This window comes from Varroa destructor, unplaced genomic scaffold, assembly GCF_002443255.2.
Source record: "Varroa destructor unplaced genomic scaffold, Vdes_3.0 BEIS01000003.1, whole genome shotgun sequence".
Classification (NCBI taxonomy): Eukaryota; Metazoa; Arthropoda; class Arachnida; order Mesostigmata; family Varroidae; genus Varroa; species Varroa destructor.
Window position 1 is genome coordinate 10742832 of NW_019211456.1, and position 24327 is coordinate 10767158.

At 39.4% G+C, this 24327-nt stretch overlaps 2 protein-coding genes and 1 long non-coding RNA gene across 14 annotated transcripts in view; 2 read left to right on the forward strand and 1 right to left on the reverse strand.

Moving 5' to 3' along the window:
- Nucleotides 1-21643, reverse strand: ClC-c (chloride channel protein 3). Of its 10 annotated transcripts, none has more exons than XM_086985644.1 (18): nt 21399-21643; nt 14626-14872; nt 12990-13206; nt 12680-12757; nt 8807-8912; nt 7982-8112; nt 7655-7770; nt 6200-6436; nt 5528-5746; nt 5184-5306; nt 4744-4893; nt 4360-4484; nt 3988-4166; nt 3178-3348; nt 2756-3025; nt 2171-2275; nt 1656-1866; nt 1-1304 (listed from the first exon to the last, which is right to left on the reverse strand). In XM_086985644.1, exons 1-18 carry the CDS (start codon nt 21464-21466, stop codon nt 1214-1216), a joined length of 2844 nt encoding a protein of 947 aa, XP_086841770.1. In that variant the 5' UTR covers nt 21467-21643; the 3' UTR covers nt 1-1213. The 10 variants fall into 10 exon arrangements, with proteins under 10 accessions (XP_086841770.1, XP_022654153.1, XP_086841769.1 ...); XM_022798418.2 differs by having other exon boundaries at nt 2171-2278; nt 12990-13185; nt 21399-21618; XM_086985643.1 differs by having other exon boundaries at nt 2171-2278; nt 21399-21618.
- Nucleotides 16794-18564, forward strand: LOC147756513 (uncharacterized). Its single transcript, XR_015325248.1, has 3 exons — nt 16794-16921; nt 18035-18197; nt 18412-18564. It is a non-coding gene; the product is annotated as an uncharacterized LOC147756513 (long non-coding RNA).
- Nucleotides 20364-24327, forward strand: part of Etf-QO (electron transfer flavoprotein-ubiquinone oxidoreductase) — a 10073-nt gene continuing 6109 nt past the window's right edge. The window contains exons 1-3 of one of the 3 annotated variants that reach the window (XR_015325244.1): nt 20364-20606; nt 23758-23871; nt 24147-24238. Coding sequence is in view for 2 of the 3 variants with exons in the window: in XM_086985651.1 (XP_086841777.1) it covers nt 20573-20606; nt 23758-23871; nt 24147-24238 (240 nt within the window). In the remaining variant the exon portion in view is untranslated. Of the gene's footprint in view, nt 20607-21808; nt 21950-23757; nt 23872-24146; nt 24239-24327 lie in introns of those variants that run through there. The other 2 variants (XM_086985651.1, XM_086985652.1) reach the window with 2 other exon arrangements.

The window sequence follows — 24327 nt, forward strand, 5'->3', positions numbered from 1 at the left end:
TTTACAGTCACCCATCATAGAGGTAGTCTTATACATAACAACATTTATTAGCTTATGTTAACTAAAATTAGAAAGAATTTCATTTTTGTGCCTGTCAGGCCGAGCGAGCTAACCTTTTAAATGCTTTTGATTTAACTTGAAGTTGTCGTATGACCTATAACTACCGTTACTATACACAGTACATGTACAGAAATGTGCCTTATCTATATTTTTATATATAACGACTTACTCATTCAGTCGTTGTTAACTCATCAAATGAATTGTGAACGTCGCTGCTCTGGGTCTCTCTCTCAACTATTTCGGACTCCATCATCATTAATTTCCACCAGCAGTTCATCACCGTAATTTTTCGTATCTAAAATATATATCCCATATAATTTTCTTCTATGTTTGAAATATGTATTGAGTAATCATGTAATCTCGAAATCCTTATTGCACGATCCTTTTAATCGAGAATTTTATTAACATGCAGCACGTTTTCTTTTCGCCAAAAACAGTGTAAGTATCTATTAACAATAATTCGTAGCTAATGACCTGTCTAGGTTTTTGTCCAAAAATTAGAATGGTGGAAAATCATTTTGTGTAAAGTGGTGCAGTCATCGTTGCTCGTGCGCATCCGATGAAAACAGAAAGGGAACGCATAGTGGAAAATGTTAGTTTTTACAAATACGGATTATTACCGAACGTCAAGTGTGTGAAACGAACGACGTCAGATGACTCATCTGGCATCTCATATAGAAACAGCAAACAGCTACGTAATACGTTACATCCAGACATAACCATATACATCGTGAGGAATCGTTTTTGACTAATGGTCGGCATGCGACGCTTTGGCTTACGCGACCAATTTAACGAGGCAATGGATTTTTTCGGTGCGGACCACATCATATCGTGTTCGATTCGTTTCTTTTTTTTGTTGCTAGTTATTGAAACGGGGTAGACCGTATCACGATATTAGTTTCGACAAAAAGAAGCCTAGATCGATATACCGGTGGGAGTGTAACTGGCTTTAGCAGAAAAAGTGATTTTGCACACCTGAAAAGTAACTAACACCAACAACAACAATAGTTTCATTTCTAGTTGTGAGACTGCTGTGAGCTGCAATAATATCAGTATTACCAATAATGGCAACAACGTTCTAACCCTAGCCAACCGTCATCGTCGTCACAATAAAATACGACTAAGGCGCAGGGGCTTACGAAAGACGATATCACTAGTTGAATAAGACTGACTCAGGGTCTTGATTAGCTAGAAGTTTGATGTGGCGCAACACGTCCTTCTTTGTGATAATTCCAAGTATCTTCCTGTAATGACAGAAATACGACATGCGCATGAGCGTCCATTATTTTAACTTTTCGCCTTATGTTTCAGTAGTACTTTTGTTGATAGGCCGTTTCCAGATAGTGCGTACCTCTTTACAAGATTTTTGCTTCGGAACTGCTTCGCATCTAGGTCTCTTAGAAACAGTGCGTAGTAAAAAATCCAGCTGTTTATTCCAAGGTATTTTGTCAAATTTGATGTGCACAGTGACCTACTCTACCGTAACGATTAAACTATTATTTTAAAGGTCTCTGGAAAAGTGCAGGACAGCCCAACTGATGAGCCCATTTAGAAAAAGACTTAGGGTTGTTGGCTTGTGTAACTGTTGTAGTTACCCGTTGCGCGTGACTAGTGTCTGTCGAAGTCCGAGCTTCCTGAACATGTCAATAACGGTTTCCATAGGCGTGTGGTCCGTCACAGTTACTGGAGCGAGATCGAGTATGCGGGTCAGCTTTAGCGGGGGCGGCCCACTCCACGGGACCGGAGCTACCGACGTGAACAAGACTCGTGATCCCGATGTTACGCCGTCTTGTGTCGAGAGCGTAGCTGCAATGAATCAAATCGTCTTCCTTGATCAATAGTCATATTTGAAGCTACGAAACACCGATCTGATGAAAAATTGCAGAAAGGAAAGCAAAACCATGTTTATATAGTAGTTTATAGTATGCAAACTAACGAGCCGAACGAATAGGTTTCGTGAAACAGGAGAACGAAAAGCAACACAGTTTATATTGCAAAGTGTTCGACAAACGTCTAATGGGAAGCTGGAGTAAATTGGAAGCTAAAACAAACCAGTTACTATAAGTGAAGTCAACCAAAGAGAAGTAATAGTAACTAGCTCATAGAATACCCAGAGCAATGTTGAGATCTCTACGGAGCACAAAGCCAACGAGACAGGGATTATCGTCAGAAACGACAACAGGAAAACCGTTGTGGCCTGTTGTTCTCAAGAGTTCTTCTGAAAATGATAGAATGAGAATGATTTAGACCAATTCATACAGGCACAGATGTTATTATGATTTAGGTAAAATGCAATTGTGAAACTCATAGTATCTTGGCTCGTAAGTTTCGATCTAAACATCGGAACGCTACCTGACACATTAGCTAAAAAGTAATCTTCGTTTCCATTATCTTAGAGACCGATTTTAAATTCGTATTGAAGGCCCGTCATTTCTACACTGTTCAAGCTAATCGAAATAATTTTTTTTGCGAGACCTCGCCAACATTATTGATTGTACAGTTAAATATAACGGTCGACATTAGAGCTTAAGACAACCAAGTTTGCTCGAACAACTAGTGAATTTAAGTTGTTGTTGTTGTTGTTATGCTGTGCATAAATCCATTCTATAATTTTTTCCACCATTACAGCTCTTACCGGATCTAAATATAAGATCGTTCTACATAACGAATAATCAGGCTGTAGCGTATTGGTTACCGATTTCCTGTACGGTGGTCCCATCCTGCGTAATGCAGGTGAGTTTATTTTCTCCCCGACGGGGCTGCATCGCATCCTGAGCTATTGTCGTGTGCTCAAATTCCTCTTTGACGTCAAGAAATGGATATCCGTTGAGGTTGATATGGGCGTCATAGATACCCTCCTTTCCTAATGCATCTGCCACCCATTTAGCTGCCATAATCGAAGTCATCAGTGGCACGATGTAATTTACCGAACCAGTCAATTCGAACATAATAACCACCAACGACACTGAAAATCGATGAAATAACACATTCATACTTGTCTCGAGCCGGCGTTCAAGCAGCTATTCATACTGGTATAACTACAATATCGGCCAAGAATATTGACACCGTAGAACGTAATGTCTTCAATTTAGTTATTCCGACAATTTAGGAATGTACCTGTCATCCGGGTCACCCCTCCGAGGCAAGCAGCTGCTCCCACCATGGCATAGAGTCCTGGGGTGATGCACTGTTCGCCGGTGGAGCAGGCTGTATGAAAGAGCCAAAAATTGGGGTTGTAGAAAACAATCTGCTCCATGGCAACACCTACGATTCGACCAGTAATGGCACCTGAAAGTCCGACACGATTTGTTAACTAAAAACACAGACGATCATAGTTTCTACTTCCCAGGCTCCGTCGACCTACTGCTCGGTGGGCCAATAAATAATTTTCGTTTTAAGTACTGCTATTATTTTACTAATAAAATGCTCGTTACTTTAAATAGCTTTAAAGCCTTTAGATGGCTTCTCGGCAATTCGTTTTCAAACTCATGTCTTTGTTTTAAATTGCTTGTTTTCCAAATCGTTCCGCACGAATCCTAATACAATAAACTAAGACCTAGGCCGAAAGCCGAATAGAGTGTCATCTTTCAATTAACATTTGTTTATTTAATATTGTGCGCTCTAGCTAAAAACCGTATAAAACCTAGCGTTGTCATACAGCAGGCTCACGTTAAGCGGCAATTATCTAAGGAAGACCCTTTGTTTCACAACTTGGTATGTTGAATAACTTGCTGCTGTAGGGGACGAAAGTGGGTCTTGAACAGCTAATCCTATCTCCACGATTTTATCGAATGGAAAATCGTTATTAATGGTAAGTAAAATTCCCCAAAATTTAAACTACACGTGTTTAATGTAAATTGTCTATATAAGTATATATATATACGCAATTGTTTAGAGAAGTCATACATATGTGAAGTTTCAACTTACCGAACGCAAGGCTGGGAATGAAAATGCCAGCAGGGATTTTGATTCCAAAGGTAAAAATCGTAATTAACATTTTGAAGACCAACGCTGCCCCAAGTCGCCACATTGACTCGTACACAAGTGGGCCAGCCTCTGCCCTTTCAATTGGCGTGTTTACATTGGTGAAATTTCGCTTATAATCACTGCACGTACCAATGATAATTGCAGTGAAATCAGTGATGCAGTAAAAAAAAAAAAAAGGGGAGGGTTTAGTTAGACAACAGTGGCAACTTTATGCTCTGATTGTGAAACTCAGCCTTTTCCAATATGCTTCAGCCACACGTTTATAAGATCGCATATCGAATATGTATGAGTGCACTACAATGTACAACTTACCACAACGGGGAGACGTCCCCGATGCCGCACTGTGAGAATAGAACCTTTATGAGATCTGAGGTATTCATGCGGGTAAACTCGTTCGGATAGCTAAGCAACGCCGTCACAAGTGCTATCACAACAACCTGACGATGAAAATGACCACATCACAATAGTGGTAAAAGCGTTGCTTTTTCTAACATAATATTATTCTAAGCAAATATATTACCTCACTTAGATTGTTTTTTTTTTTTTTTTTTTTTTTTTTTTTTTCAAATTGGTTCCGTATTGGAACCGTAGAATTGGAACCGTAACATGTACCTTTAAGATTCCTTCTTCCTCTTTTTTTTTTTTACCGAGAAGCTTAAAACCTATAGTACAACTAGAAAAGACGATGAAACGCACCTCTATGATAGGATACTGGCCTAGTTGAGAAGTCTTTCGAAAACGACACCAACGGAGGTTGCACTGAATAAAGATGGTTGCCAGCACGCCCCCCATTACGCCTAAAAGAAGAAACGGGACCACTTCGAAAAAGGCCCATGGTGTTGTGTACTGTAAGATCAGCAGGAAGCCACCAAATCATAAGCTTAGCAAAAATGTACTTTAATGTACATGCTGGTTATTATCCATTCTTGAATTATCTTTAATCTAGTCGCACAGCAGTTCCAAGAACATGGCTAGCGATTCTTGCTAAAGAGTTACAAAATTTCTAGTACTTAATCTACGCCCACACGACCTTTGCCACGTAGTCACTTACTTTCTGGCATAAGGGACCATCACCAAGAATCTGCTGCAAATAAAGTATCTTTATAGATAAATGAGTAGGTCAGAGCTCTTCTTACCTTTACATAAAACATAACAAGGTGGTCATTTCCGAATGGATTAATGCTTCGAAGTACCGACGCGGCGACTAGGGCGCAGAAAAATGAACGCCAGAGTGTCTTCAGGGGGAAGTAATAAGACACCTGTGACATTGCGGCAAAATCACAATTTAGCGTTCTTGTGATAAATTCAGTGCTTTCTCGGCTATCGATAAACACCTGCCATATGTGAATAAAGCCATCAGCTCCTAGAAACGATTATGTTTGCCATCGCCAAAAAGCTACAAGTACCTTTGAAGCAGGCGCTTGCCCCCAGACGTTTCTTTTCAGTGTTCTCTTGTTGTTCTATCGTGTGCCGTACTAACCTCTTCAAGGGAGAACAGCACGCCGCCGATGGGTGCACCGAAAGCGACTGACACGCCAGCGGCCGATGCCGCTGAAAGGATTTCTCTTTTCTTGGCTTCGTTGCGGCCATATTTTGGGAAGGCGTAGGCGAGAATGTTTCCGATACAGCAGGCCACATGTACCAAAGGACCTTCTTTACCCAAAGATAAACCTGCGGATACGGCCAGCACAAGACCAACCTAACAGTACAAAGACGTCAAATATGATTGATAGATTAATGACTCGTTATTCTGCATTAGGACAGACGTTGAAGCACGTAGGCCCTCATCTTGTTTTTCTTGATTTCTAAAAATGTGCATCCTGCAGCGGCGCCTATTTTGGTAGTACGCGGAGAAACCTACCACATTGTAGACTTTCTTATATCAAATAGTTTGATAAACTGTTGAGTTCTTATTACTAGAATATTTTGGTCACACCATATTAGAAGTTCTCCTTCTTTGAAGATGGCCGAGAATCAATGGCAAAAAGAAGATTAGTTCCAATACAGTCGAAGTAGGCCTACTGTTCATTGTGTAAGGACTGCGCCTACTTTTTCCTGGCTGTATATCGAATCGTTCTCTTTTCGTCAAGCTGTAAGTCTTCTATCTCATCCATCCCTGTTTACAGCAAATCATTGCCGCGAGATGACGTACCGATTTGATGATGAGCGTCCACTTTCCAAGGTATCCGCGAATGATGAAGCCTGATAGGATCGTCTTAATCTCCGGAATTCCTGAGCCGCACGCGTAAGGAGCGAACGTATGTACGAGCATCGCCGCAATGCCAGCGAACGCCACGCTCCAAAATACGTAGAACAAGCACTGTAGAACTGAGAAGCCGTAACTGTCACTGGACAAATTCGAACCGAAGACTTCGGGCCAATTATACCACTGAAAGGGATGAAATATCATTAGTCGATTAATCTCTGTGGCCACTGAATGATCACATGTTTATAAACCGATTCATGTGTTGTTTTTTTTTTTGACACGAAAGGATATTCTGAATTAAGTTAGGCGACATCTATGAGAGTCACTAAAACATTTTAAAGGAAGTACGTGACGCTAGTAGCTATCACTCTGATAAATTAAAGACCGCCGTGAGACAGACTAGTTTTACCCTACCGGTCGTAGTTGTTATGGTGATGGCAATCCTGCTCACGATGAAAGGAACCGTAGGTTTAATCAATTGGTATTCTATTTGATTGAAAAATCATAGGGACTAAACTATCATCTAATGGATTATGACTGAACACCTCAAAGTTAAAATCCAACCCGGAGCTCGTAGCATTAGTGTTTGGAATATGTATTGTTTATTACACGGTTGCGTGAGTGCACAACTGAGCAGTATAAGCAAGCTGAAATGAAATAGGGAATGTTTTCATAAACGTTTGTAATCTTCATTACGTTCTGGGCGTATGACAACCTGCAGATAACTGTTATCAATCGAAGTGTTGTGATAGTACTGCAATTTAATGAGATTTATCTTCACACCAGTCGCGATATAGGTGTTTTTACTTACATCGTAAGCGCCGCTGCGAGACTACGCGTGTGGAAGTGGGCTCGCATAGCTGGGTTGTGTGAATGATCGAATAAACAGTGTTTCACGCTTAATAATTATTGCATAGATATATATCACGCAGATCACAAAATGACTGCAAAAACAGACTCATAATCAAGTCGCATGTATCAATATTATCTAAGTTAGCCGCTAGAATTTATCAGTGTATATACACCGACTTACTGCAGCAGGGTGATGTAAATTAGACGTGTTTGACTTCGGTAAACTCTCATGTCGTAGGCAAAGAAGGTCACAAGAGCCCACTGTGGGCAACACTTACTGTTTCGACACGTTCGAATCGTGAACGACGTTGTGCTTTTTTGTCCTACATGAATGGCTTTTAATGGCGATTCTAGAGTAATACGGGTGCCTAGATGCTGTTAGCCAGGCAAACTTGACAAATCTGACCCGAATTTTGTTCTAAATTCCGGAAAAAGTGATACTCATGTATGGTAGTAACTACTGTCAAAGTGCGTGATTATTAATTGTGACATCGATCAGAGTATCAACAGTTTAGTGCGAACGAATCTCCCTACTTGGTGCTTACTGACCTGATTGCATGGCACCCCCTCGAATGATGCTTCGTTGGCCCAACAGCAGTGTTCTCTATTGAGCCAGAACGCTTGTGGACAGATGCCCTCCCGGAGATCTTTCATCCATGCGGCTCCTAAATATGATTAAATATATTAGAAAAAAGCATGCTCTTATCAATGCTTTTAAACGTTGCTTCGCAAAATCCGGTTTGGCATAACTGGATAGAAAAATGACGTTTGCTTTTCCGACGTATTTCAGATACGGTTTGGAATATTACTGATTTATGACTGCAAACTCTTCTCGATAAATCGTATCAAATGCTAAAGCGTCATTACGATGATTACCAATATCGATTACGGCAGCGATGCTTCCTGCGGCAATACCAACTAGTAGGACACACAACCATCCTGACCAAGCGTCCTGGATACCACATAACAGATTCCATATACCATCGCCACGTTTTTTCATAACATTCCTGTACGTTAGCAATAAAATAGACAGAGATCCTTTAATATCTTTCTTTTTTATATTCCTCTTTCAAGTTCCTTTAAATATATCTTTTTTTTACCTATTTAATTGATCTTCTCAAGTTAGCTAGCTAGCCAACCAGCCAGCCAGCCGGCCAATTAAGTCTCGACTCCGATGGATATTTAAAACAAACCGCTGATTTGCACTGCAGGCACCACCTCAAATACTAAACATAAGCTAAACATGTTTACATTTTTACGCATTAGCCAAAAAATAATTCTGCTTTAAAGCTAGTAATGACCGTTAAGTAATCAATAGCTATTGTTACGCCCGCTCTTTAGATTAGTTTTTATTGTTTTCAAGCACGACGACCTTTACTCAAGGTAGCGTGTCTCTTCTTCACTTTACCGAAGTCGTCAATCAGATTGCTGAACATCCGGACAAATTACGCTCGATGCTCGGCCACAGATTAGTTTTATATGCGACAAATATGCCCCACACAGACATTCACTCGCTGTCAGCGAGATTTCTACTTTTTTAGATTTATTCACGCTCACGTTTCTTTTATGCCTAGATAATACTTTGTTAACCACAGGACATTTGATGTGCCTGCTATTCTACTGTGATCATTGTATAAATCGCTATTTTGAGCCTTCACAATTATGCAGTTTGCAATTGGGATTGTGTGAAGTAAATTGCACCTGTGCCGCATGCGATCTCTGGCAATGTCTCTTTGCCAGTCGATGGTGTGGAAGTCTTCATATTGGCCGGTTCCATGAAGCGGCGTGTCCTCATCGCCGGGAGAAGCTGGAATATTCCACAGAATGCATGATATGCGGTTGACGTATTCATTTATCGAACTTTGCAATAATACTAGCAATAACAATAATAATAGTAGTAGGAACTAAATGTTTACAAAGGACAAAAAAGAACAAATCAAATAATCTATTGACACCAAGTGCTATGTGTATACCAATGTTGTACCATTAATTTCCAGTTGCTGCTATAATTTACGTTTACTATAAACAGTGCTCAGGTAGAGCCCAGAATACAAAGACGTGTTAATTTGTGCGTGGCAGGTTTAAACATAAATTAGTCGCACTTCAGCATCTATTGCAATGGGTAACTGTTCTACAAACTTCGTTTTTTAACATTTTTAGAAAAAAAAAAAAGTTTTTTTTTTGATTCGCTGAGTAAAACCAGATAAAAGCAATTACAACAGCAATAAGCTTTCCTGGTAAATAAAAACTAAGTAACGTACTGCAAGCAGCCCTCAGCCGACGTTTACTACTGGACTGCCAGGCAATAGATGTAACGGTACTTCAAAGGATGTGAGCCCCTCCCGAACGCGTTGTATTGTAAAGTCCGTTTGTAGCAGACCGTGCAAAATCTTGGAGAACACTGAAGCAGAGTACGATTCAAGTGCCCTTGCATTCGAAGAATGATCTTTTTTAGATTATAGATTTAAGAAGTCTAGATTTTGAAACTTTGATCATATACAACAATGCTGATGTCAACTTGTTAATCGAAATTTTTATAAATTATTCTAAAATTCCACAGGCACAAAGGTTCACGCTACCAGTTAGTATTAAATCACATGCATCAGAATCAAAGTGACGTTCTTTAGTCAGCTTCAGCTGTTTCTTGGTAGTATTTGTTTAAGTGTATAAAAGAATGATTTTTGTTGGGTACCTTCGAAAGCTCTCTGGTGTCCGCATGATATCAGTATCGTATACTTAAGAACGTTAAATATATGACACATTCAATGCGCTTTCTATAGGATGTAAAATATTAAACTATATTAGTAGTGGTCGCTTCTTCACTATTGCTTTCCTTTTCTACTAGTTAGATACCATAGAAAAGCTATCTCTATAGAGATTGTATTGCTGGAAATGATGCTTAACAGTGGCTTGCTAAGTTCCAGGATCCCATCTTAAGGACCTGTCGATAAGATTAGCTTTTGCTGTATGCGCAATAAATATCTTCTTAAGTTCAGTCGTTAACAAGTGCAGTAACTGAAGCTTATAACTGTTCCTTAAACCGAGAAGTGTACGCAGCTGGCATGACGACGTATTTTGAGCACGCAATAATGGAACAGTAAATACTATATGGTATATTAGTAATATGTGTTTTGCAGCTACAGCCGTCATCAAGGATTTTTTATGGAGCAAAACGATTATAATGGGCAGGACGTGTTGATGAGTACTTTGCTAGCCTCATGCTCCATTCGCGTGTGCGTTAATACATTTCATCTCATCTTATGACCAAAAAAGAACGATCGATATACTCGTGCCAATTATTTCCATAACTCTTTAAAAAAATGGTCCCTTTCAGTTCCAGATTTCTTCGCCATGTCCAGCTGTGGTAAAACGTGTCTTCAAATAGAATCACTTTTTCTAGTACGCTATCCGCGCCCACGGAGTTTTGTTGGTTAGTGTTAAACAAGCAGCGCGACTATTAAGACGATTATTCGTTTCCTCATTTTAGATGCAGGACCCCATCCCAAGCCGGTGAAAACCTTAGCCATATCCGTGTATCTAGGTAAAACAGTTGCTTTAGTGTTATCGTGCTTTGACTATTTACCATCCAAACTAAACAAAAAGCACCGCTCAATCATAGTCTTTGTATCACGCATCACTGTCTTCGACAAGGTTTAGGTAGGAAACGAAACAAACTCACATTCAAATAACCTTATTTCTTCGGACAGCACGATACTGTCTGACCGTGTTCGATCATAATTATCCGTCATGTTCTCGTAATTGTAGATGAAGTCCTGTGTTGCTCTTCCGAGCTATCATTCGTTACTTTTTAGCCATGACTATACAAAGAAGGCACGTCCTCTACTACTGGCTTAGTGGGGCCAATCTTGTACACGTAAGAGCGCCAAGAAGGAACATTCGGTCAACGGAAACGGTCAAGCCACCATTCCTTCTCTGACGAGCTAACCGTCAGCTCCGAGCGGGCGGGGGCGTTTCATTACTTTTGCGATCGAGATCTCTTTTCGATTCCCTCTCAACGGAAAGTATATCCACAGCAACTATTCGAACCACGTAGACAGGCGCCACGATTTTCTCCGCTGCCGTACCTTCCTGTCCTATAGTTACGATGTTAAATTCGGATCTATTGGCACAAGCTCGAGCGGTAACACTGAACTACGATGTAATGCAAAGATAATGGCGGATGACCAATGGTGTCAGTGAATGGTTTCGACACGTTGTTGCTAATCGTCAGAATCAGTAAGAACGAAAGAGATGAAATTAAATCAAGCACAAGCCTGAATCAAGTGAATTTCATTTTCTACCATAACCGTTACAGCAACGACAAGCTAAGAGCACACGGTCCAAAGACCAGCTGAGATTAGAGCTTCGAAATATTTAATTGTATACTCTCATCATTATTCACCAGATATAAATCGTTTTCCCTCAAAATGTATAGCATTTAGCAAGGTGAAATGAAGAGATACGCAGATGCCCGTTACTATGTCAAGAAGATGATGCCGCCGCCGCCGCCGCATCGGCAGTCAACGAATGACATTTTATTTATTCTTATCAACTGGTCGTTTCGTAAGATCACCACTGGCGTATAGCCATACGCTAGTACGCGCTTCGGTGTTTAATAGCTGACAATAATGCTGTTACTGCTTAATCCTGTTTGCGTTCACGCAACCGCTTGTGTTGTCTCGGTAAGCTCTAGCTTCTACGAAAAACAAAGTTTAAGCAGACGCCGATGGCTTTGCAGTTTCAGGGAACAATTACTCATCTATGCAAAGCGTAAAATTGTTGCGTAAAAAGGCAATCATTTAAATCCTGTTATTGGGAAGCTTATAATTATCCGATATGATATTTAATTGTCACCTGATTAGCGGTAGCTGGGACACAGATAATAGGTTCCCTCAAGCGAAATAATAAAACGCTTCAATATTTCGGTGACCAGAAGAAATAGTGGAAAACTAATACATGCTTAGGGCTAGATCTAGATATAGGAGTAACATTACGTAAGAGATCTAAAACGTTAAAGGAATTGAAAAAGGCCTGGCGCACCATACGGGTGCTTGGAATAAAGGGAGCAAGTGCCTACACGTTAATCTCAAAGGTTCATATATCTGAATCGAACAGAAGAAAGATAGTAAATCGCACCTTCTGGGACACAGGCTCGAATTTCGGACGACATTCAGTTGAGTGGCAAAACAGTCCGCCCATACGTTGTCAAACAGTGGAGCAAGCAAGACGCAATTGAATTGATTATTATAAGGTCATCTATTTTCATTACATAAATGACTCATAAAATAATCACCCATAAAATATTCGTTACCGAATCTATGTTTCGAAAGAACCTCGATTCTGTCCAAAGCATTTCCCGTACCTTTATAATAAACCAGAACGAATTATGCGCGTGTCACGTCGATAGAATGCCCGCCAGCTAAATGCATCATTATAAAAAAAGGAATGGGGCAGTACCGTGCCCAGTCAACTTATATAAATCAGCAATTCGAATTAATTTTTCAAGGTGGGGACTTTTATCCTTTCATGACATCTTGCTGTTGTTCAAAGTCAGTCGCAACGTGACCAACCTACCACGATATTCAAAGATGGCCGCCTGCTGTTGAAGTTGATCTTGTTGCTGTTCTATCAATCCTTGACTTGATGGTCCAGCTAGTAGCGTGCGAAAATTGTAACAACAACAGCGATGTCGAAATATCATAATCCATTTCGTTATGCCCTACTGGTGTTCCTCATATTTTTCAAATGATTCCATTGTAAAGATTTCGAAGAAAATAAAACGTTTTATGTTGCCTATGCACAAAAAATACGGAGCTAGAGAGGTACCTGCATGTCTATAATAGATACAAGAAATGATCGCTCTTCCTAGTTTCATTTCACTTACCTCCGATTGTCCGCTGGTGTGAGATATCGAGCATTTCGTCGATCTCTTGATCAGAGTCGACGTCAAGGGGATTTGTTTGAATCTCCCAGCGGCCCTGCGCAGCCCGTACCTTTGCCCGAAGTTTTTGCAACTCCCGACGACGTCGCTCCTGACGAACAATGTCCTGGTAGTCCTCGCCAGTTGACTCCCCCCGGTCCTGCGCCAAAAGATGGTGCTTCTGGGTCAAGAAAATATCAATGAAGTATGACTTCAAGCTAACCTTCAGCTACTCTATATGTGGATTTATTAATCAACATTTTCTCATTTTTCTATTTTTTGATAATCCATTAGCTTATAGCCAAGGAGCGACGTTTCACAGACAATGCTAATTAAATGTATGTGATTTTAATCAAAAGTACCTTTTTTAGGTTTGAAATCAAAATTTCACACGTACACATGCTCTTACCTTGTATTTGTGATACCGTTAATGCTATATTTAAAGGTTGTGTATGGCGTTAAGATACATTACAGCCCATCACCTTATTGCATTACCATTATTATTACTAAGCATAAGAGATTAGCAGTGTTAGTTTATAGTGACAAACCTTGGAATGCTTTTGCATAATTTTATTTAAAAGAACGACACATTCCCTTGCCGAAGACATCGTCGATTTAAAAGGGTTGGATATCGTATAAAACTAAGTACAGATGGCAAGCCTGATTCAAGTGGTTGATAAAAAAAAATTGTTCCAGCCTGCTATAACTGATAATGGACTTTGTTCACAAGAGGACCCCCTACAAGTGCACCAGTGCGGATATAATGGAAGTACACAGGCTTACCTTTATAATCGGCCCATCATAATGGAATATGCCAGCAATACGAAATGTTAGTTTTGTTCCTTGGGAATCTAACCACAGGTCTACGCTGCGGGCCCGTTGATGCGCAATAGTTGCAAAATATTAGCTACTTATTTGGTCCTATCTGGCTTAGTGTGTAACCGATATACGGATTAAATGCGGAGGCTTGGCCAATCATATGCTGCATGATTAGTGATAAAAGTTCCATTGCCTATTTTATCAATCGGGCATATCTGTTATTATCCTACAAATATACCAAGTAAATCCGCCTAAACGCTGATGAAGCGCATTGACAAAATGTCTTCTTGCGACTTGACATGTCACATTTCTAACGTTAACAACTGAAACAGTTAGATCCTTGGATAATCTAATAAATGAAATCTAATGAAATGAATAAAATAGAATTTACCGTTTATATAATCGTTTCACGTTTACAGAGAATTTTACTATGGAGACTTCTTGCTATTAGGAATTCTCTATATTGAAAGAGATCATGCTCTTAAATACAGTATCAAAAATTTTGTAGGGACCTATTAAGTAATTATTAGTAAGAACTTACTATGAACTAAGTTCAAAAATGGAGATACAGTATACCAACACCATTATTTCTTCGAGTCGCTAGTGAGTAAGCTATATTTCTACTCGCTAAATAACGGATTCACCGTAAAAGTATAAAAGCCGAAAATCTGAAACAGTCAAAAAGTATATTCTGATATATTTAGGTTAATAGTCGACAAACATCGCAGGGAGTTAACAGTAATTGCCGTCTTTATTACCATGAACTCTATGGAAAACTCACGGTACTCAGTAAAGCGACCCTTTCATCCTTCCGATAGGCGGCGCTGCCTCCGCTCGTAGCAGTGAGGACTTTCAAGATGGGTGAGTGTTCACTGCACGTCGTCAAGGCTGAATGAATGGAGTGCACTTCTGGTACAGCGCAGCCCCTTCGTGTTCGCTCGTCGATAGGCAGCTCGCCCATAGACTTTACTGGCTGTCTGGCGGCCTTCGTGCGGCCACGCGACGAAGGCTGCGCCTTTGACAACAGCCTGCAGGAGATGAGAGAAGCCATACAAATATATTCATGTTAATTTTTGCCTTCAAGCGAACAATTCAATACTGGTTTTTATATGTAAGGGACACACAAAAGTCGTCGTCCATGCCGTTCCGTTTCGCCTTTTAGATTATAGTTTACAGACCGAATTTTTTTTTCTAGAAAACCCTTTATTACAGCATGCGTCATTCTATTGAAGTAACCCTATGGAGAGACTCTTGTAATCCGTTATCTTGCCCGTTTCAGCATTGCCAAGCAATCATCAGCAGCTGAAGAATGTTAATTAGATATTAACCATTATCTAAACTACACATCGCAGATTTTGTTTGTCATGCTCTGAAACTTAGTTAAATATATAAAAATGAGGTTAAAACTAGTATGTCTATTAATTAGTCAGCATACAAACAGCTTAAGAACAGGCTTTGTTCTAGAAGGCCTCGTTCTTCAGACCCTTAACAAGTACCTTGTGCAAAAATGTATGCATCACAATTATGCTATCAGTAAACATGGTTTTCCCTATGCTACCTATACTTAAAAACCGCAATTTGCTTCAGTTGTTTTTCTTTTTGCTTTAATGGGGCGTGAACGTAACTAATATGGGTCTTGATTTCCATATATATTGCTTTCGCTTTGACATGGCTGACACCACGTAACGCTGTACTGATGGCTACGAAAAATCTAAACGAATGTATTTGCCATTAGCTTAGATACGTCAACCTACTACATTGTACAAAGTGTGTAACAACCCAACACCTAACTACTGCCACAGCGATATAGCCCACTGTCGACACAAAAATCCTTCACATAATCAGTAATATTTTCTTGAATATTTTCGAGAAACGCTACCAAGTAGATAAAAAATTACTGTAGAAGGAATAGAAAAGGTTGCCATTGCAGGCGATACCGCGATTAAGTAGTAGCTATCGATTGCGTAGACGTTTCTGATAGCTGAATAGTCAATCGATCATAATACCATTGATTCATATACAATGAGTTTGATATTGTCATCGCGGTTGCTGCTGCAATGAATTTATTCGTGTTCGAAACACAAATGATAACTCGAAAATTAGCAGATATAAAGGTCTGGAATAGACAAACAGATGCTTCTTTCGAATTAAATGTTATCACAGTCAAATCTATATAGAGGTTGCTATAGTATTAACAAAAAGCTCGTTTACGGATTCAATATTAACTACGGCTGTATTCCATTATGATTACCATTACTCGTTTTTAGAAGTTACACAGGCACGCCTGCCACATTGGCCAGCACTTCACATATTGCCGACAATAGTAAAAAAAAAAAGGGCAAATTGTACTATTTATTAGGATTTCCCATATGACAGCAACTTAAGCAATTTATACCAGAGGATCACGAAATTCAGCTTAATTAGTGTCTACAAGACGCGTTTGTTTCTGATACGCGTTAAGGTAAGACATGTCCGAATCAGTATAGTAACAAGTAGCTGGCATCTGTTGAATATATCAAGTGTGTTACTTCTCACAAACTTAAGATCTTTTACTTGCCTCCGTATATACACAAGATACTTTATAATTTCGAGTGTAATTTTGAGCTCGATCAATCAAGGCAATGTGACGAGCCTTCAAGATAAGCAGAAGCACATTTATGTAATTTTTTGAATTCATTTATATAATTCATTTGAAACTTGAGTCTTCAATTGGCAAAAACGACACATCAAAATAGGTAGGATATACAAATATTACAGTTGGTTGGGATACGTTGTAAGCTTCCTCGATCGCAATTGCAACTGTATCTGTTCCTCTGCTATTCATTGTTGAGGCATGGGATTTACTTGCAGTTTTTCGATATTTCATATACTTTTCTGTTTGACAAACGAAGTGAAGTCTCTCTCGGGCATCCGCTATGGCAGATACAAATATAAATTTTTCATTGACATTCTTACCGTCGTAAGTATACAGATTCCTAGATCCTACAAATAATAATACTCACAGTAATATGTAAATAAGTCGTGTATGGGTGCTTTCAGGAAACGATATTACGCGCACCACACGTAGAAGTGGCCAGGTATGAATCCATATTTATATTTTTTACCATATTTAGGCAAAAATATATTTTTAGAACGAAGCGTGCTACGGTTTGTCCAAACAGCAAAGGCTTATTCCTGTTACTGTTTTCCTCCGACACTTGGAGATCGCTGGCACCAGACTACGTCATACCTGTAGCTTTTAGTTTGACTTTTCTATCCTGCACTGTCTTAAAATTAATCTATTTATTGTGATGACCATAAGAACAAGTTTATATTTATACTCTTGCTACATTCGAAATTGGAATTTCTTTAATTACAAGTTTAACCATCGAAATGTGACCATCCCTAATACGTAGACTTGGGACGTTCTCCGTTCTTTAAGGCGTTATAAGAGTACTGGAAAGGATCGAACTAAAGTTAAGAATAATCGGCCGTTTTAGAGCGCGTGCCCCAACTAGATTTTTACGGACCTACCTAACACCGTTGTATTCTCTTAAAATGTTTTTCATTGCCATAAATATAGTTGTCGCTAAACCAGAGTTTTTCTGACAAATCCCCCTCAACAAAGGCAACTGGTCTTGCTGTGAAAAGCGTAACTTAAAAAAGCGCCATGCATTATACCCAGTCGTACATACTACGTTGTATATTGGCGCTTTGTATTTTACTTGTAGCTGCATGTATCCGCATAAAGAACCGTGGTCATTATTTAACAAATGCTGTGTTTTGTGGAAATAACTTTTGTTTAAGAAGACATTACTGTGACGTTTTAGTTTAGAATTATATCTTTTGCAAAACCTCAGCGGGGGGCTGACTAGCCAGTTATATGCATTGTTACTTCTAGGCAGTGATATATCTATTTTATAGCTTAACACCTGAAATTATTAATTTCAGGTGTTAAGCTATACAATTTTACTGTGTAGACACCCTCTAAAGGGTTAAATATTTAGTTATCTCAGATCTTGAGCTGATAATAATAATTTGCATATATGATTACCCAGTCAATGATTAAGGTTAAGAACAGCCCTATACAAAGAGGTAATTTAAATAGAAAGAAAGTATTAGCGTCTGTAATGTAAGTCTGTGATGAGATTGTCTAATACTCCAGTGTGCAATCAGAACATATCTTTCAGGGTATTCTGCGCACTTTTCAGATGCGGGCGTTGTAATCTAAACCTGTAAAACAGCAAGAGTCCTACGTCAGACACTTCTAATTCGATAATAACACATTCCAAATATATGAACCACAAGGGCAGAATGTTCAACGAGCTCTAACATCAGAACGTTCAATTGCAGCCTTAAACGGCAACTCTGGAGGTACGAGGTTAACGATGGTTAGATTGTCTGGTTTACGTTTCTCCCCTTTCCTTTGAAATAACTATAGTAGCCTCGTAGACAATTTATTTATGTGATGCAGCTCAATATTGGTATTTGTTTTAAATAAGATGACAAAAAGCATTTGTAAATTTCATCTCACCAACAAAAAGTGTTCTGATATTTTTTGATTCATTTACTTTCGTCCTTTCACAAGGTTGTGTCCCGGAAGACAAAATAAAAAAATACTTGACTTTATTTGGCAACACGATTGTTGTCAAAAGTCTAGTTTCGACAGAAGTAGCAAAGAAGATGATTAACAGAGTTATATGAAAAAGCCTCAATGGAGCCTAGAAAATGGTTGACTACTTGTCTGGTGAGTTTATTTACTAGAATAGACAATATAAGATTACTACAAACCACAAAGAAAGTCAAGGGGGTGATAGTTCATTTATATGTAAAATCCAGACACCGCGAAAAAACACACCGCTTGTAAAAACTAACACTATCAATGTCTCAAAAAAATAGTGTTTTTGATAGGTTGATGTACATCATTCTAGTTAGCAAAAGTAGGCAAGCCGAATTCAGTTCAGAGTTAGATGTCGATAAAATTTAATAAATAGAGGAGTGAGAAATGTTCTCATTAATGACTATGGGAGTAATTAGAAATAAGCACTCCTCGATTAAGATATGCATTTGTGAATATGCACGCATAAGTTCACCCTACCGCATACTCTATATTGCAGCTGAATATCGGTACTTACTTATACCAAACGACTTACATCAAGTCCAAGAAATTGTACACTATTTTTTTCCTGCACTCAACTGCAATATGAGAACTTTCGTGTGAACTCATGGATATTTGGCAGGCCCACCGGCATACGAAATAAACCCGAAAAAACTTACAGTAACAAACATTAATACGAAACAAAAACGGGTTGCTTGTCTTTACGTAAATGTGCTAGGCAACAAGCCTCATTAAAAGCATCTATATTCGTACCGACAAATTACCAATGAATCTATACATTATTAAGATGGCAAACGCCAATCAGATATCTTAATCTGTTCCACTTTTTCTCTTTTTGGTTAAGCTCATAAGCGCCCACTAGGATAAAATAGGCGGAGGTTTACATTTGGCGGGTGCTCTAGCGTTCTCTTAGACTTTGTTTTTGTTATTGTCGACTTCGTCGTCAGACTAATCACGTTCTTTCTCGGTTCTCTATTGCAATATGATGAACGAAAAAAGCCTCGCATGTGTTGCTTACCATCCACTGTTCTACCTCGACTGTCCCCCACAGAGGTTCTTCGGGAAACCCTCGCCTAGGCTTCACCCTAGCAGGCACATAATTCTCATAAATGTTGATGAACAAACACACTCTCACACGAGGTGGGCACAGTTGCAATACTTCGGATTTCCTATCCAATGTTTGACAGTTCAGTGTAGTAAGAGGTTACCATTAGCACGGACACAAGGACTAGTGTGGTCACAAGGCCAGATGACTGACTGACAAACCAACAGCAGACGACGGCGACGACTGCTCCCCTTGCCCTTGCAGAAAACAGTACCGAGAAATTAAAGTATAGCACTGAGTGACGGCAGAACAGGTTGTACCTCAATTCATTCACTTAGTAGTAATAGGCGTCAGTTTTTTTTCCGATCAATTTTTAACAGATAATAGGGCGTGAATCGGCGTTTAATGTCGTTAGTGCATTGATGTGATTGAAACATAAGATGTTGCTTCAAGTACAAACCACTGCTTGTTTATTTGGACGTCCGCTTTTCCCCGGCAAAGCAGACACAACACACGAATATTGTAACGAGTAGCAGAAGGTGCTTTAGACTTAGCCCCATATTCAAGTGAGCACACATTGTGCTAATGAGTAAGAGGTTGGAGATCTAATTATTCAGGGCTAAATGTACGCATGCAGCAGGAAAATTGCATTGATTGCAGGGCAATAGGCTAGGCTGTCGTGCAAGTTGAACACCTCAGGTTGCTCAGAACATCGAAGCATTAATCGACATCGACAGTTATTATCGCCGTTACTACTGTTCTATAGGGAGTCAGACATCAAAATCAAGGACTTTCCATATTGTGCATGTAGACGCCCACAAGCTAAATGGCTCGTTACCAATGTTGTTAAGCTTTTGTCGCAATCATATGGTCTCTTGGAGGCTAAGAGAGATTGCCCCTGTGTATATGGAAGTATGTCAACATTTTGTTTGCTTTCTTTCGCCCTGACTTGTGGCCGTGCCTGTAACCAGCAAGACGCGGGCGGCTACAGTTACAAGGAGATAAGTTTCACTCTCATACTAAGACAGATCGTCGCGTTTAGTTCTGCGTTTTTCTCTTAAAGTGGGAGTCACGCGCACCTGAAGCATGTCTCATTGTTTTCGAATTATCAGCGAATTCGGTGAGTGTGGTTTTCTGTCGTGATGGACAAATCCACTGTTTTCCTACTTGTCTAACTCTTGAGCCGACGCTAGCGAGCTCGAACTATAATAACTGTAGCTAACGATAAGGTTGTGCTTTTTTGCTATGAAGCGGCTGCGCCGCGGGAAAATGAAGAATATTTCGAAAAGTTTGGGATCAGGTCAAGGTGAATGTTTCTTCGGGAGCATCGCACTGAATGCATCAGATTACCAATTAATAACGTGGCAACTTATGTAATTTGAGGCGAGCCTTTGAAAACAAATTCCACTGCCATCTCTGTTAGATGTGTTAGAAAGCACTAGTGAACTTTTCTGTGAACTTTGGCTAGCGACTGCCTCTTTGAGTAAGTGGTCAACCGCGTTATGGGTCGCCGGGTTACTAAGAGTAGTTAGTTTATTGGGAAAGGATCAATGGAACACTTTTTTTTTATTATTTAAACATTGTTTATGCCATAAGACAAAGTGCGGCTGCACCGAATGTATAGGTAAAAATACTAGTAGACACCAGAATGCTATATTATTGAAGAAATAGATAATTTATCCACAGGCCTACTCTGTAAAACAGTAAATAAACAGGAGAGACACTGGATTTGTGTTGAAACCATAGTAAATCGGAAGCAAAAGACCGGCATTTTTTCGTATTACAGTGTTAGACAGCCGCCACAGGCTTCGTCAGACAGCTGACGCTTGCGGTGTTTTGGTCTCCTACAGATGTTTTAATCAGCTGTACGCGTGATCCGAACCAAGAGATTAGTAGAGGATGAAGAACTCACTTGACTAAAGAGAGGCAAGTCTTGCGCAGATCTCGGGTGAATATGCTTGTCGGCGGGTCGATCGTCATTGTTGCTAACGATGGAAAAGTTCATGCGATAGAGTTCATCACGGAAATAATGGATGATTAAAATCCTACAACAGTTAATGTTAGAAATGAGGTTCAAGCTAAATTCCGCACTTTTTGTTCACAGCAGTTTTCATCTCTGCGTACTTAGGAAGCAAAACGAGCAGAAAGGCGAGCTAGCCACACCACTAAGGTGATAACGTTCTTGACTTCGTATCAGTTGACATACAGCGACGTTTTTTTATCTTTACGTAGATCAGACGTAGAATGATCCATATTTGGTACAAACAACTAGTAGAATTGCGAGCACTGCCATCTTAACTGTAATTCGGGGCGAAGTTAGGTCAAAACAGGATGTGCGGTCTAGTTGAGAGCGGCAAAAGTTGAAGAAGGGATTCACTGGCAACATCGTACAGTCGGGCTACATTTGTTTAGTACAAATCAGGAAGCAGATTTCGCTGGCATTTTTTCCCATGAAACAAAAGGGTGTGTATTGCCATAAGCCACAGTCACAGGTCGTTCCCTTTCATTCGATAGAAGTGCCAGTGGTCAATAACAGAATCATAACAGTAAAATTATGGTCAAGTCTTATAGATTCGTTCGTGTTTATAGAGCAGGGGCCATCAATAGTTAAATGGTTATAAAGCGACAGACGTAAAGCTATCGACGCCGTCATGCCTTCGAGATCTTTCTCTTTTCGTGATCTGTTCGATGGTCCGCTGCGCGTGATTTGACTTAACTCGTGACTTATTGCGGCTCGAAACGTTGCTCTTAAGTAACTCCGCGTCAAGAATCCTTTTTACGGCCGATTAAAAGTGTATTCACAGACCGTGAAGACGATCGACCAAACGATTAGACAATAATATCAACGAGTGACCAACAAGATGAATGTCAATTACTACCCTACAAACATATACGAGTATTTAGCTAGTAACTATTCTTTGCAAGTTGGTTGCTACCGTCGGAATATCGGTGGTTGAAAAAAAATAATGCAGAAATCCAGCGGGCCATTTCGCTTGTACTTGTTTTCTACCGTTCCTGACCTTCCTCTAAGCAAATATTGTGGCAGAGTCGAACTGTTCAGCTCTTTGGTACTTATTAGGGGGTGATTATCCAATAGGCTGAGTAACACACCATACAAGCAGGTAAACATGCATGTATTTGAACCGCTCTACGATATTGTGTTGTTTTAGGGCCGGCGGCCGTGTCGTAGCACTGCTTAGCAGTGAATTGTACCATAGATAGAGTAACAGTCAATCAGGCATGTATAAATAATATTAACATTTATGTTTACATTTTCATTGATTTTTAATAACTCTAATACCAATTTCCCTTATTCCTTTGATTGTCCGCAAACCTGTGTATTAATGACACTTTAAAGTGGATGTATCATACCAAGGATTAAACACAAAGACAAAGTATGGCAGCGCTCTTTGGTATCGCATGCACTCTTGAAAACAAGCACGCTGCCACTATGCAGCATTGACGTTTTAAAATATGTTACTGCACTTGTACTTATCCGCGTTTACAATCCATCAATAGGACTTTTTATGATTCGTAACTTCCTGATAGGCATTTTAGTAACACTTTACCATTCAAAGCTAGGAAAATATAACTCAATTTGTCAGAATTGCTTTTTAATGCTCGCAGCTTAAGCTTCTAAAATCGTTTCAAAATAAGATTCAAAAAATCTTTACAGATCAAAGTAAATTCTTCTAGATGCGATGGATTTTCATTGTAGTTTTCGCACAGACCAAGTTAACCTACGTAGCAAAATCGAAATTAGTACAGATTTTTATATGATAGGATAATGAAGTGTTCTATCGACTTGACTTGACTTGACTTGACTTTTCTTTATTTAATTGGGACAGATTATTAATCTTCCAAATAGGCTAAAATGAAAATGTATGTAGCTAATATACGTTTATATTGATTAGTCTCTTTCAGAAATTTCGCAATGTATGCCAATACTTTCCTTTTTCTTAAACAATGTGTAACATTATGCAAAGTTCGGTGCGCGGATCTAACCTAAATATATGATCGAGCTTTCGATTTCGAGCTGAATATTTTTTTAGTGTCTTAAGTACTCATTCACGTCTACGGGCTACAGTAACTTAGATAGACAGTTTTATTTCGTTTTTCAGGGATGTACTACGAAGTTGCTATCATAGCTCCAATAGTTAGTTGTATAAACTAGCAAGGGTTAGAAGTTGGCAGTGTTATACTTCGTATCTTCCCGTCTATTAATTATTTTGGTTTAATTTTGAAGGTTTTTTTGTCTGCGTTTTTTTCAGCCTGGATTCACTCCAAGAGGGCTACAAGTACCGCTTACCGCGGATTCGCAAACCACCCAAAGATCACCACTCACTACACCATATATCCGCGTAACAAGGATCCACGATGGAAGGGTCAGTCCGATTAAATGGATAGCAGCACAAGGATGACACTTTTAATGTGGTGGCTCTTATGTCTGTTATTATTATTTATTATTATTATTATATTATATCATCTGTCATAGACAGACATGTATTATAAGGTATACATGTCTGTCTATGACAGAGTTTAAACATTTAGCATCTAATGGAGCTCATGACATAATGTAAGCTTAAGTTTGGGGTATATAAGGCCATATGTCCTTTAAAAGACATAATTGTTTCTTTAATAATATGCGTGGACCTATTAGATATAAACATGGAACGAGCTTCCGACGACGTCGATGTCGTTATCGTGGGCGGAGGACCTGCGGGACTTTCATCTGCCATCCGTCTTAAACAGGTCAGTGAATCCCTTGTAGCAACAGTATACTAGCGCCCATCATTTTAAGTATAACATTTCCACGTTCAAATTACAACTGTTTAATCTAC

Excerpts from the sequence above, each read along its gene's own strand:
- ClC-c (XM_086985643.1), bottom strand. The coding sequence starts at position 21,466 with ATGACGATCGACCCGCCGACAAGCATATTCACCCGAGATCTGCGCAAG. Across the intron at positions 13,207-14,625 it reads GGGTCGCTTTACTGAGTACC|AAGCACCATCTTTTGGCGCA; the intron begins GTGAGTTTTCCA and ends TTCTTGACCCAG. Across the intron at positions 4,485-4,743 it reads GCCAGTATCCTATCATAGAG|GTTGTTGTGATAGCACTTGT; the intron begins GTGCGTTTCATC and ends TTTCATCGTCAG.